The sequence below is a fragment of the Phoxinus phoxinus genome (genome assembly GCF_949152265.1).
Source record: "Phoxinus phoxinus genome assembly, chromosome: 9".
In the NCBI taxonomy this organism is placed as follows: domain Eukaryota; kingdom Metazoa; phylum Chordata; class Actinopteri; order Cypriniformes; family Leuciscidae; genus Phoxinus; species Phoxinus phoxinus.
The window spans coordinates 2,776,326-2,791,547 of NC_136884.1; the positions used below are offsets into that span (position 1 = coordinate 2,776,326).

Below are 15,222 nucleotides of genomic sequence, written 5' to 3' on the forward strand. Positions count from 1 at the left end.
CAGTTTACATAAATGATTTGTAATAGTTTCAGTTAACAATAACAACACCAGTTATCATACAAGAAACCTTCTTGACCTTCTTTTACATTTGTAGGTTTCCCCGGTGCAAACCCCCTGTCGAACCTGCATAAAAGTGAAGTAAGTCATTGTGTTTTGAATCACTGAATCACAGTAGCGCAGTGTCAGATCCTCAGGACGAGTGTGTTCACCTGTGTTGTGGGTTCACTCGAGAGTCTTTGGGTGGGTTGTTGCACCTGGCAACCGTGTCCTTCACTCTCCCGTTCTGTGCGATGTGTAGGAGTCAGACTCCGTGCCTCCGCGTCCTCCTCTCCCGTACTCGTATGAGGGGGGCGACCGGCCCCGCACCACCCCTCACCGGCCCGAGGACCGCAAGAACGCCCAGCGCAACGGTGCCCACAGCGTAAGACCCGCTGTGAACCCCTCGCCCACCCATCCCATCAGCCGTCTTCATTTCAGCGCTTCATAAACCCATCATTTGCTTTGTTTTGATGTTAGATTGTGTTTTTATTAGTTATAGATCAGTATATCAGCCTGGCAAATTCAAATTTGCATTAGCTGATAACCGCTTTGTGTTCCCTATTGTGATGATGGTCAACCGTTTCTGCCTGATTTTTTTCTCTCCAATTTTTATACATTATTTAACATTGGGGAAAAAATAAGTACATAAAAAAAAAAAACACCTCCCATGCACTTTTCAGTGTTATTCAAAATAAATAAATAATAATAATACTAAATAACAAATCTTTTTATTTCGTTGCAACATATAATATATTAATATAGACTCATTACATGCAAAGTGAGATATTTCAAGCCTTTATTTGTTATAATTTTGATGATTATGGCTTACAGTTTATAAAAACCCCAAATTCACAATTAGAATATTGTGAAAAGGTTTTCATAAGCTGTAAGCCATAATCATCAAAATTATAACAAATAAAGGCTTGAAATATCTCACTTTGCATGTAATGAGTCTATATAATATATTAGTTTCACCTTTTAAGTTGAATTACTGAAATAAATGAACTTTTGCACAATATTCTAATTTTTCCAGTTTCACCTGTAAATACTATATAGCAAATCTGAAAAGCTTAATTTCTTGTTTTGTTGTAAAATGTAACTATATTATTGCCCAGCTCTAATCTGCTAAATGCAACTATAAGGCATGAAGATATTATAAACAATAACATCATGGTTTTCTATGAAGCTGCTTTGAAACGTTGCTGCGTTTGACTTGACTTGGCTAATTTTTGTGTAATATATTTGTCTTTTCATTTTAGAAATATTGTTTGGCTCATTCAATATACCTGTATTATATCAGCAACCTGTTCTGTAGATATCAGCATCTAAATAAATATTTTACCCCCCCTCAAAATTCCCCAGAAGCATGTCTGTGTAGTGAAGACATAGTTTTCATTTCGGGCTGAATATTCAGTTAGTCTTAGTTTTAATTTCTTGTGCTTTTGAATCCTCTTCATTTTTATCAGACGTTTATTTGTGCATTTACCCATCTTCCACATCCTTGAGCACTTCCTGTCAAACATTCAATAGATCCGCAGCCTTGCATAGGTTTGTGCTTCATCCTTTGTGAGGCTTAGTTTCTTTCAAATGTTTTATTTTTTTTCTTCTCATTCCCATTTTAATATGTAATCCATGAGCGTAAACCTTCACAGAATCAGTACGTTTGTATGGTGTGTGTGTGCTGCCTGTAAATAATGTGTAAGCAGGTTAAATCTCTGCTCTCCAGGGCCCGGATTACAGACTGTATAAGAGCGAGCCGGAGCTTACCACGGTAGCCGAGGTCGACGAGAGTAACGGCGAAGACAAATCTGAGCAGACTGCAGAGAAAGAGCCGCCCGGCGTCACCAAAGGTGCCTGACAAACACCAACACTTCCAGTCATAAAGCCCTCGCTGCTGTTCACTGACCTCTCTCTCTCTCTCTCTCTCTCTGTCAGGTATCGTTTACCCTGTCGGAGTGGTCAGCCCGAGGACTAAATCACCCATGCCTGAATCCTCCACCATCGCCTCTTATGTCACCTTGAGGAAGAGCAAGAAGCCTGACCCCAGAACAGTAAGTGCACTGCACACAAGCATGTCCAATACATCTGAGAAATACGGGAGTTGTGTTTGCCTGTCCAAAATGAATAGTTGAAATACGGTTGCAAAGGTCAGGGTTGCCTGTAAAAGCCCAAAGGCCTGTCAAATATAGTCCAAATAGCCCAATTCATCTTGAAAATCACTATATAGTAGTTTCATAAAGGCCCTCCCTTATTAAACTCATCATCTAGCACAGTTTTATCAATGGTGGAATGTAAGATTTTTCAAAACAAGCATTTCATTCATATACAGTTTATGTCAAACCTTTAACCCGCGGGAAACAAATGAAACTGCGGCATTTTAAAAGAAGTCCAATGAACCGCAATCTTGGCTGAGGCATTGCTGGGCATTATGGGTGGTTATATACTGCACACATCAATAAACCGTTCTAATAATAGTTTGCCACAAACGTTTTAGATTGGTTGGATTATTTAATGTTTTTGAAAGAATCTCTTCGGCTCACCAAGGCTGCATTTATTTGATCCAAAACAGTAATATTGTGAAATATTTTATTACAATAACTGTTTTCTACTGTAATATATATACAAAATGTAATTTATTCCTGTGATCAGCTGAATTTTCAGCATCATTACTGCAGTTTTCAGTGTCACATGATCCTAACATGATTCTCGTGTGTGTGTGTGTGTGTGTGTGTGTGTGTGTGTGTGTGTGTGTGTGTGTGTGTGTGTGTGTGTGTGTGTGAGACATTTCATATATTCATTTGTTATATTTATATATGAATTAAATTTTTTTTTATAATTTTTTAAAAAATATATTTTTTGTGTTAATAATATAACATATTTTATGTGTATATATATATTATATATATATATATATAAATGAAATTGGATATTATGTAATTTAATATAACTATAATACTTAATTTAATGTGTTTAATATAATATATGCAATATAATTATATTAAAATAATATATAATTTAATATTATACATTATTAAATCATTATTTTGTTTGGTAAAAAAAAATTATGTATATGTGTATATATATATATATATATATATGTGTGTGTGTGTGTGTATAATATATGTGTATATGTAATAATGTAATATTCTATTATTAAATCATTATATTATGTTCAGTGTTACCCGCAGGACCGTCCCCGCAGCGCAGTGGAGCACATGAGCGGTGTCGAGGTGGGCCGAGCGCGCATGAGTGTCGAGGAGCAGATGGAGCGAATCAGACGACACCAGCAGGGGGCGCTGCGTGAACGAAGAAGAGAAGACGGTTCACTGTCACGCAGCCTCTCCTTCACCAAAGACAACCCGTACTACACCCTACAGGTGCCGACATCTGCGTCTCAAGCTCACACGTACAGCTACGGAAGTTAATGAATGTCACATTCCTCCCTCAGATATCAGACCTATTATTAATCGGTATATATTGGATAAGTGGAAAGATGAGTGGAACACGTGCAAGAATAATAAGCTATATGAAATTAATCTGAAAAGTCTCTTAAATCACTCTTAAAACTAGATCTGATCAAGTGGTATTCACCAGATGTGTATAGGTCACACAAGTTTGACTCGTGCTTTTTTGCTTAAAGGTGAAGACCCGACTCTATGCATGTTTTGTAAACATTTTACACGTTAAACATGTTAACTCTGTTAAACATATTTTATTGGACTGTCCTGGGTTTAAATACAAGTAAAATGCTCTTTTATGAAGTTATTTCACTTAAAGGTAGGGTTGGTAATCCTGTTCAGAAACATTTTTTATTATACTGGGTGAAATGGTCCTTCCATTCTGATAGTAGTCAATACATTATGTGTTCAGAAAAAGGAATGAAAAATATCTGACCTCTGTAGCAGCTGTAGGACAGTAAAAACTCTGACCAATCACTGCCATTCGGTGCGAATGTAAAGAACCAATCAGATGCCTTCATGTCTCGTGCCCGAGCACCACTGCGTGCACAGCAGTGATGCGCGGGTCAATGTATAAACAACCCGCACCCGACCGACGTTTTCAACTAACCCGCCCGCAACTCGGACCGCAAAAAAAGGTAAGAAAATATTGTACCCGACCTGCGTTTTTTAAAGTAGCTATAGTAAATGCTCATCGCGTCATGGGCCATAGACGGAGGAACTAGGGGTGCGCATTTTTCAGAATGCTGTATGATATAGCCTAGTGTTTTGTAATAAAGGCTTGATTTATTCATTTATTTCGTTTCATTTTCTTAACAATTAAGATGCTGCATGTGTTTATCCAGTCTAATCGACGTGCGTCTCTCCCCGGACTTTCCCAACAAAAATCCCGCCCCCTCTCAGCAAATAGGCTACATAAAACTGACATTACTGAGCTATATGCGTTTAAAAGTAGCCTATTAAAATGGCACAATGGCATTGCTCAGTTCAACGCGTTGGGAAATCGGGCATTTTGTCCCGCGTCAGCTTTTATTCAAAAGTTAATAACGCGAACAACATTCAAAAGGTAAATAAGGATTTCCCACTGTCATCTGCAGACTGAGCTCGTGCGTCATCCTCGCGCATTCAGCCAATAAAGTGTAGACCTATGTATTTCATAGAACATTGTGTCTAGTACTATATAAATTACAAAGGTAAACGACCCGACCGACCGCGACCCGAATATCATTAAAAATATTTTTGGATGACTCGTAACCGCGGGCGCAGGCACCCGCTCATTTTGGATCAACGCGCATCAGTGGTAGGTATGCAGCTGACTCCAAATGTGGATGCGCGTTCATGTTTGCGGGGGGGGGCGTAGCTTTGGACGGAGCACTGACAGGAGGGGGCGGAGCTTAGAAGAGGTGCCACTTTCAAATCTGGCTAGCTCTCCAACATTACCTACTCTAGCTTTAAGGACTTTAGTAAGATTATGCCTGAAAAGGTTATGGATTTTTTTTTTCATATGTTAATTTAAAAATATATATATTATATGATTTTTTGTGTGTTTGTTTGCTTGGTTTTTATTGTATTTATATGATATTTGAATTTTTCTAATTTAATTTTTGCCATGAAAATAGCCTTAGATGCTGACATGGCATTAAATTAAACCATCTATCTATCTATCTATCTATCTATCTATCTATCTATCTATCTATCTATCTATCTATCTATCTTAAAAATACGCTTGCATATCTGCAACATTAGTTGTTCCAAGAAAATCCTTCACCTCTGCTGTTTATTAAACCTCAGATTGGCTGTAGTTTGCATTGCTTTTCACGTTGAGGGCCGTAAGATGACACTGGACACGTTGTGTCTGGTTAGTTCATGCACGGTATCATCTGAGATTTCTAAATGCTTGGCCATGACCTGCACCGTCTCACTCGAGTGAACCCGCTCTGAAAACCACAGGACATGAATAACACATGAACACCGTGCACCATCCATGTCACATTCCCATCATGCATCTGGTCCGGAGGGCTCTCGCTCTCATAAACATGCTCCGCCATTAGAAGTTTGTGGAACGGCGCTGTAATTCAAAGTGACTCCTCACTGGATGAATGGAGCTCTTAATGATTCCCTACAGCGGTGCACTTTACAGTTTTCCGGCTCGCTGCGTCCCTGTCCAGAAGTGTGTGTTTATGACTTCCTCTTCTGTGTGTCTAGCTTTTAACGGTGAGCGTTTGTTCCCTCAGACACGTAAGAAGAGCCCGGTGATCTCTCCGGATGAGCTGGACGAGCGCAGAGACCCGTCGCCTGAGGAGCGAGAGCGGGCGGCTGGGAAACACACTGATGCGGAAGAGAACTGCAGGGAAACTCGTGATGTGGATTCTGGAAACTTGGAGAACAAGGTGCATATTTGGGCTGTCACGATTCCTCAAATTTTTTTTTTTTTTTTTTTTTTTTGAAAGGGGACAGTGTACATTAATCAACATTAAAGGTTGTGTAGGTAAGAATTGTCTAAAGAACTTTTTTTCAAATTGCCTTAAACTGTCTTTATATACCAATACATAATTAAAATGTAAGTTTTTTTAAAAAGAGAGTATAAAATAAAAATTGAGTGACTATAGTGTATTTAATCTTCAAAAAACACAGCTCATTAATTCCTACCGGGACGAAACAAGTGATTGGCTTGCGCGACTGTCACTCTCCGTCGCCATGACTACCGCAGCTGTTACTGGCTCTGCCCACGTGCGCGCAGTCGCGCACACCGTTTTTAGGTGGGAGTGAATGGAATTAATGAGCTGTGTTTATTGAAGATTAAATACACTAGTCATTCAGTTTTTTATACTCTCTATTTCAGAGTACTTGCATTTTAATTATGTGTTGGTATATAAAGACAGTTTAAACAAATTTGAATAAAAGTTTTTTTAGACAATTCTGACCTTCCCTACCTTTAAAACAATGTTAATGTACCCGAGTTAGCTCAAAAGTGCTCATTTTCATCGGTAGTCCCCCAGTCAGGGGTACAAAAGGGCAGCCTTAAAAATAATCACAGGTATAAAATCACAAGATAAAATTACATACAACACATTGTGGTTAATAAATAAATACAATTCATGCAAAGTAATTATATAATGTTTAAATGCACACAGAAAGCATGAGTGCCCACATGTTTGGCTCTCTACACGCCATTTTTTTGATTCAATTCAAGTACTTGATTTAAAAAATATATAAATCCTCGATTGCAATTCATTCATACTGGAAGTGGCGCATTCCACATATGAGAATCCATGACCGCATTACTAGACCATTTTCTAACGCTGCACGATATATTTAAAGCATTCAAAAACCATTCTACAGCATAGTGATGTTGTGAATTCACAAATGCTGCGATTCAATTAAAGAAATATGGCCTTTGAGTTTAATATATACCGGTGAAACTGGAAAAATCAGAATATGGTGCAAAAGTTCATTTATTTCAGTAATTCAACTTAAAAGGTGAAACTAATATATTATATAGACTCATTACATGCAAAGTGAGATATTTCAAGCCTTTATTTGTTATAATTTTGATGATTATGGCTCACAATGAAAACCTTTTCACAATATTCTAATTTGAATTTGGGGTTTTCATAAACTTTAAGACTTTTAAGCAAGTCTCAATTACCAAAATAAACAAACTTTTCCAAGAACAGTTAAATAATGAATACAATTTCTAAATATCCCTAGCCAGGTGTTTAGGGGGCAGTGAACACTCTGTAGGGTCCCTGTGATTGGTCCAGTATGAGTTGATGTCATGTGATTGTGTCTCTACACAGGAGAAACCGCCCGTGTCCCGATCAGCGTCCATTAAAGAGTCTCTCCTGAAGAGCGTGACGCTGAACGAGTCGGAGTCGGAGAAACCGAAGCGCTTGAGTCCGCTGGAGTTCCGCAGGAGTCTGGCCGCACAGAACAGGTGCCACACACACACACACACACACACACACACACACACACAGCGCTTCAGAACAACAGTGCTCACCGCTCTCCGTTGTGTGTGTCAGCTTGCAGACGGCCGTCATGGTCCGCGTGGGCACCGAGGAAGAGGAGGATGAGGAGGATGAGAAGCCCTCCAGTCAAGAGCAGGACGTGTCCTATGAGCTGACCAATAGCAAGCATGGCACGCTGATGTCAGGTGGGCAGTGATGAAGTCAAGCTTTAGTTCTGGTTCAGACGCTCTGTGTTCCCCTCAAACCTTCCCAGAATCCTGCTGACACTGACACTGCTGTGGATTTGTGTGCTTTTTAGTAAATCAAATGTATATATTTATTTATTAAATTATTTATAAATATTATATATTCCATAATTTCTGTAACTTTTTAGTGAATCATACTGTATAATAATTTATTTAATATATATATATATATATTTTCCATTAAATATTAAATTATAAATGTATTTCTTAATTTATATGATGTATATATCAGGGTTATTATAGTTAAATAAAACTGAAACAATACAAAACATTTTTGTTACTTCAAACATCCAACGTTAACTGAAATAAAATAAAATGTACAAAAAAATTACATTTTATTTCAGCTAGTTGTCAGTGCTATATTTTTTAAATTGCATTTATTTTACTCAAATAAAAAATTATAAAAACTATATATTAATTTTTATATATATATCTAAATTTAACAAAAATTTAAATAAAATAAAACCTTTTTCTCAATGATACAAAAGTAACTGGTATAATTTTAAATGAATATCTAAATATAAATATGTGTACATTTTATATATTCATATATTTATTAATTCTTCATAGTCCTCTGGGCACCTAAAGCCGGTCCTACTAACACTAAACCTTTTAGTTTTTTTGTATTTTATTTTAGTGAATCATATATTAAATTATATATACATTAATTCTATATTGATTTAAATATTTACATTTTAAATATAACACTCTGCAACAAACACATAACCTGGTGTGTATTTTAGTGAACTTGATTTTAATGAATCAAAAAATAACCAGCATGTCCAGTTTATGATTTTGATTCACTAAAACGAAGCGGTTGTGAACAGGAAGTGTTGATTTAGTTCCTGCTTGAACGTGTCAGTGTGTGTGATTATTAACCAGCTCGTGTGTGTGTGTGTGTGTCTGCATGCGCTGTGTTTTGCAGTGAACAGTGTGTCGACTCCGCCCCAATCTCCAAGCTCCTCCTCCTCCCCCCCGCCTCCACCCTCCCCCCCACAGCTGACGGACGGATCTCACTTCATGTGTGTGTGAGAGGAGAGATGGACGAGTAAGAGACACACACACTTCACTACAGACGATCAGAACGGACACTAGCGTCTGCTTTATATACAGTGGTCTCAGTTATTGATGACTCCAGCTGCGTATGTTTATGATATTGCTCATAAAATCAGTGTTTCATAGCAGCTTACAGGAGATGTTTTCTGAGGGCTTTGGCTCAGTGCGGAAGGTTTCACTGCATCACAAATACAAGTGTGTGTGTGTGTGTAAGTGTGTGTGTAATAATCTGTCTGTTCTCCGAGGAAAATGAAGGATCCTCTCAAATGAAGCAGTAATTAGCCTCCCAACTAGAGTTCATTAGCCTCAGTGAGTCTCAGTGAGCAGAAAGCTTCACTAATGAACCGTGCAATTAAGAGTCATTCAGACGCCGCTGCACATGATCACACGCTCACACACACACACACACACATATATATATATATCATGTGCACCATTTAGTAAACGAGGGAACAAATGATTATATTGTGCACAAGATTTTGTACAATAAGGGAACATTAAATCGCACACACTATTTAGTAAAATAAGGGAACAAATTATTATATCGCACACAAGATTTAATAAAACGAGGGTATCGAATTATAATATTGTGTGCATAATTCACTAAAACGAGAGAAAGATTATAATATTGTGCACAAGATTGAATAAAACAAGGGAACAAATTATAATATTGTGCACAAGATTGAATAAAATGAGGGTATCGAATTATTATTGTGTGCATAATTCAGTAAAACGAGCAAACAAATTATTATATTGTGCACAAGATTTAATAAAACAAGGGAACAAATTATTATATTGTGCACAAAATTTAATAAAACAAGGGAACAAATTATTATATCGTGCACAAAATGTAATAAAACAAGGGAACAAATTATTATATTGTGCACAACATTTAATAAAACAAGGGAACAAATTATTATATCGCACACAAGATTTAATAAAACAAGGGAACAAATTATAATATTGTGCACAAGATTTAATAAAACAAGGGAACAAATTATAATATTGTGCACAAGATTTAATAAAACAAGGGAACAAATTATAATATTGTGCACAAGATTTAATAAAACAAGGGAACAAATTATTATATCGTGCACAAAATGTAATAAAACAAGGGAACAAATTATAATATTGTGCACAAGATTTAATAAAACAAGGGAACAAATTATTATATTGTGCACAACATTTAATAAAACAAGGGAACAAATTATTATATTGTGCACAACATTTAATAAAACAAGGGAACAAATTATTATATCGCACACAAGATTTAATAAAACAAGGGAACAAATTATAATATTGTGCACAAGATTTAATAAAACAAGGGAACAAATTATAATATTGTGCACAAGATTTAATAAAACAAGGGAACAAATTATTATATCGTGCACAAAATGTAATAAAACAAGGGAACAAATTATAATATTGTGCACAAAATTTAATAAAACAAGGGAACAAATTATTATATTATGAACAAGATTTACTAAAACGAGAGAACGAGTTTTTAATCAACGACTGTGTTATATATATATACAGTATATGTTTGTGCAGTACATGTGCAGGGCTCTGCATTAATATGCAAGTGTGTAAAAAGTGATTTTGTGTGTCCAGCAGCCCCTCCACCGTCATCAGTGAACCGCAGCATGTGAGGGGACGTCCCACATCTTCATCATCTTCATCTTCATCATCAGCTGACCCACTCGAACACAGCGACGTCCAGGCCTTAGTTCAACCCACGGGGACAGGATTGATCCACACACAGTGATGATTATTTATATACTGCTACTCTTCTTCTGTTAGGTTGAGTGTATTGTGTGAGCCGGTGCTATTTTGATGTATCACGGCACCCAGACTCACTGAAAACAGGAAGTAGAGCCCACAAACACGCTCACTTCCTCACGCTGCCGAGGGTTGCGTTCATCGTTCGCTTGTTTTATATGGATTTTAATCAATCGCTCCCGGTTTTACCCAGTGTTCTCGACGAGATTTTAGTACTCATATCTTTTGCACTGTACGACACCCATCGTTTCTTTTTTGATATCAAACGATCGGTGTATAAACGCTGTACAACTGTAATCGACAGGATTTGTAAATGTTGGATAGTTCGCAATAGCCACCACACTGTTTCCCGACACACTCATGAATGTTCCAGCTTACGTTTTATTTTTCTATGGCTGAGATATATTTAAATAGAGAGAAGAGTACAGAGTATTACAGTTTAAAGAAGAGTATTGGCTTTAGCACATGAGATGTGACCGTTTTAAAACAGTTGAAAAAAAGCAATAAGCAGGGTTTGGTGTTTCACTTTAATGTATAAACTGTAAAGTTCATGATGTATATATACTGTACACCATACTATGTGCAGAGCGGAGATGCAGAAGAGGTTATGTATCAGAGTCAATATGCAAATGTTCATATTTCATCTGTTTTATATCATGTGAAATAAATGTTGATGTTCTTATATATGCGAAGAGCTTTTGATTCCTTTTTTCCTCTGATTGTGAACATTATTGAGTTTTTCATGCACTATTAGTATCAAGCCTGCATTAATTTGATCAAAAATACAGGAAAAAAAATGTAATCTGAAATATTATCACAATTTAAAATAATTTTCTGTGTGAATATATAGTTAACTGTAATTTTCAGCATCGTTACTCCAGTTTTCAGTGTCACACGATCCTTCAGAAATCATTCTTATGATGATTTATTATCAATGTTGAAAACATATTTGAAATTCGATTGGCCATCTCAGTCATTTTGAAATTGACGAGCGCTGTTGTGTGTGTAAATTAATCAAGTGTGACCTGTACATCAATTACATTTATTGATGTATTCATCTTATCCAAAGCAAGAATAATGGACTAACTCCACGAATAATGATGAAATGTAAAAGCATCAGTGTTAATTAAACACCTAATTAACAGTGTGTTTTGGCGCCACCTGGTGGATAGATGCAGTGTTGCAACACTATGACTGATGGCGCCCTCTGCTGGTCATGTGTAAAACATGCTTTCTAATGGACGGTAAGAAAGAATATAATCCTGAGTGTTTCATAAATGTAGAGTAATTTTCAGTAATAATTATCTAAAATGTTGTGGGAAAAGTTTTAATTTCGAATTACAAGCAATAAATGATTTGCATGAAAAACTGAGGATCTGGATTTTGATTCCAGTGTGTAAAATCCTACAAACAGGAAACGGACGCCATCTAGTGGAGATTTCCAGGAAGGGACGTTTTAAAGGTTTAAATGACTCATGATATTTTCCAGTTTTTAACTAGATTCATGTGGTAATGCGGTAAACACGCCACTGATTGTGAATTTCCAACCCAACAATAAGAAAGGAATCAGATTAAAATATGATTCTTAAACCATTAGCACTTCCGCTGCAGTTTCATCTTATCACACTTTATTTATTTATTTATTTATTTATTTACTTAACACATATATACTCCTCACATGTCATAGTAACATTATTTCTATAATATTAAATATCAAATATTATTACAAACATTTTAATTAAATGTCACGTGGTGTTACCATCGAGTACAAAACTCGTGAATACGTTGTGAATGTTCAACTTAAAAATTATTTATAAAAATTAAAAAATTATATATTAATTTCCAAACGTAAATAATATATTTTCAGCCTTTTAAGTAGATTATTATATAACTTGATACCCGTTTCAGAAAACATTTTTTTACGACTATAAATGAATGATTCTAGTCTAATTTTATTTAAATATTATTTATTCAACCATATTTTCGAAGAAACGTTCAAATAACGACGGAAATATAGATTTGTATCTAACGATCTAAGTATCGTTATGGTGTTTTAAATTGCCACTATTTGTCACTATTAAATTGTCACTATTATTTACTGTCTTAAAGAAACGAGGGTAAATAAACATACAATAATTTTAAGATTAATGCCTCATTTTGAATTAAAATGAGCAATATTAAAATGTCAGACAGACATTAAATAATTAACACTTTTCAACTTCATTTTGGATATTTGGTGTTGGGAGCACGTGGAGGGACTCATAATAAGCGCTGACGTCACGCTCGCTCCTCCCCGCGCGTCCCCGACCAACCTCCAGTTCCACGATCCGTCCGGTTGCCGAAAGTCTCCGCGTTTCACCCGTTTCCCGTCGCTTAAACCCGGCCAGACCGCACGCACACGAGCGGAACCCGATGGCTTCGACGACTTCTGACGGTTCCGAGCAAGAGCCGGCCAACCCGAGCGAACAAAACGGCGAGGGGAGCGAGTCGGGCCTGCGCGCCGCCGATCCGGAACCGGCCGTTAAGATGGACGGAGCGCAGACGCATGAGAAGCTCAACGGACACCAGTCTACCGAACAAAGCCCGGTGGAAACCACGCGGGGAGACGGCGGTAACGAGGAGGATGTCGAGATGGAAGTGGAGCCGGAGAAAGAGCCGCAGAAGAGCCCCGGTAGCGCAGACGGGACGGTGGAGCCGATGAAAGGAGAACAAAGAGGGGATGAAAACGCGTCTTCACCGGCGGAGAAAAACAACAGTGGCGCCGGCGAAGGCGAAGGCTTGAAGAGGCGCGCGAGTCTGGAGGTGATGAGCTCGTCGTCGGACGGAGAACCGCTCAGCCGCATGGACTCGGAGGACAGGTGTGTGTGTGTGTGTGTGTGTGTGAACCCATCATCCGAATCATTTGTCGTTTCATGTTAGTTCTGGTGATAAATCACGCCTTTCGCGCGCTGTTTAGATCATTACTCCACTCTCTCAAGCGAGAAATGTGTAGCTGAACAATTAGAGAGGATCACAAAACAATTAAGGCATAAATAACAGCAAAATTATGACTTATTATTATTAGTAAGGAGTAAACTGTAGTCTAATAGACGTTTATTACTATGTTCTAAAAGCAGAAATGCAACAAATAATGTCTATTCTGCACATCAGTTTTCATACACTTGAAAATATTGTGTATATAATATAAAGCTGTTTATCACACATACATTTGGGTTCATGTCTAATGTCAAAAAGCAGAATTTAAACCATTAAAATTGGTTCTGTATACCCGTTATTAAATGCATAGTGTGCATATTAACAATCACTATTTTAATCTCTTCACATTACTATTATTACATTTACATTTAGTTTTGGTAATATGTAATATGTACTTACATTTAGTACATATTAGTTTTATTCATGCAGAGTTTTGCAATCTAATTGGTTAATTATGTATTTAAGCTTCATCTATCTCACTGAAAATTGCAAAGAAGTCGAGTAATTATTGAATCAACACTCATTTCATTACTACTTCACCTGCAAGAACTGTTGTTGGGTGTTTATTCTTTAGAAACCCAATCAAAAAAAACATCAACATTGGTTCTGAGTTTACTTGAACAACTGAATAAAGGCCCGTCCACATCTAGGACTATAAAGATAAAGATATCGTTCTGAAAATCGTTGTAAATGTAAAAGAATAGCAGAGTTCACACCAAAAATATTACATTAACGGCACAGAGGAATGATTTAGTTGGAATCACTTTTAGAGCGATTATTATTTTCCAGCTGATGAACAATAAAAACATTGACAGCCAATCAGATTTCAGCTTGAGCATTTAATGCGGCAAACAACAAAAGTGTGCACTTTACAGTGATATATTACTTATTTGTATAGTGATTGTTCTTGATGTGAACGGGCCTTAGCTCTGTATTTGCATCGGTCGTGGAAAAACATCAATCTGTCAACAATCCCAGGTGTATTTGAACCATATTTCAAGAGTCTCTTGGCACCGCAGTAACTCATTATCCCAGAGTTTATTTGTTCACAGCCGTAATCCTTCATAGAAACACAAAAGGAGATGTTCGTCAGAGTGACTCGGTGAACATTCACGTTCAGTGTATGGAAGAAAGATCCAATGAAAGTTAATTGTTTAGCCATTTCAGAACAATCAAAGCTTATCACAACAATCAGTTTTTTGTCAAGTCATCTTACCTTAATTTTTAGCACTTTGTACAATAGAAATGATTTCAAAGCAGTGTCACAGTGATAAACAGGAAAGTAACAGAATTAATAATGCAAACATTAATTATTTAAGAGTTCAAATTCCGCTGTAATGTCATTATTCACTTTAGTGATTCAGTTCAATAACTGTAAAGTTCATCAATTATGAACAGGTTTGATTCAGACAATAGTGTCGTTATTCAGCCTGAGTGGTTCAGTTCGGTTCAATAACGTGTGGATGTTGCAATCTTCATCAAAAAGTTGCTTCAATATAAAGCAGAAGACAATAGTGTGATTATTCAGTTCAAGTTTTGTCCTCAAGTGCAGTTAAATCAGTATTTTTTGCTGGATTTTATTTTTAAGTAGATGGATAATGCAGGTGAAACTCAAAAAATTTGAATATGGTGCAAAAGTTAATTTTTTTTTTCAGTAATTCAACTTAAAAGGTGAAACTAATATATTGTATAGACTCA

General features: G+C 36.7%; 2 protein-coding genes across 59 annotated transcripts in view; both read left to right on the forward strand.

Annotated features, from left to right (window-relative positions):
- plekha5 (pleckstrin homology domain containing, family A member 5) overlaps positions 1-11,232 on the forward strand; it is a 149,532-nt gene extending 138,300 nt beyond the window's left edge. For 22 of the 50 annotated variants that reach the window (XM_079623259.1, XM_079623214.1, XM_079623262.1 and 19 more), the window contains 10 exons: positions 95-138; positions 299-421; positions 1,766-1,889; positions 1,975-2,090; positions 3,216-3,416; positions 5,732-5,887; positions 7,298-7,434; positions 7,523-7,653; positions 8,639-8,761; positions 10,381-11,232. In XM_079623259.1, coding sequence (XP_079479385.1) covers positions 95-138; positions 299-421; positions 1,766-1,889; positions 1,975-2,090; positions 3,216-3,416; positions 5,732-5,887; positions 7,298-7,434; positions 7,523-7,653; positions 8,639-8,745 — 1,139 coding nt within the window. In that variant the 3' untranslated portion in view covers positions 8,746-8,761; positions 10,381-11,232. The remainder of the gene's footprint in view (positions 1-94; positions 139-298; positions 422-1,765; positions 1,890-1,974; positions 2,091-3,215; positions 3,417-5,731; positions 5,888-7,297; positions 7,435-7,522; positions 7,654-8,638; positions 8,762-10,380) is intronic. The other 28 variants (XM_079623216.1, XM_079623228.1, XM_079623242.1 and 25 more) reach the window with 7 other exon arrangements.
- Positions 11,233-12,797: 1,565 nt separating this feature from the next.
- The window catches only part of aebp2 (AE binding protein 2), a 29,877-nt gene continuing 27,452 nt past the window's right edge, over positions 12,798-15,222 (forward strand). For 8 of the 9 annotated variants that reach the window (XM_079624412.1, XM_079624408.1, XM_079624409.1 and 5 more), the window contains exon 1: positions 12,804-13,406. In XM_079624412.1, the coding sequence (XP_079480538.1) occupies positions 12,961-13,406 (446 nt within the window). In that variant the 5' untranslated portion in view covers positions 12,804-12,960. Of the gene's footprint in view, positions 13,407-15,222 lie in introns of all 9 variants that reach the window. The other variant, XR_013799159.1, reaches the window with a different exon arrangement.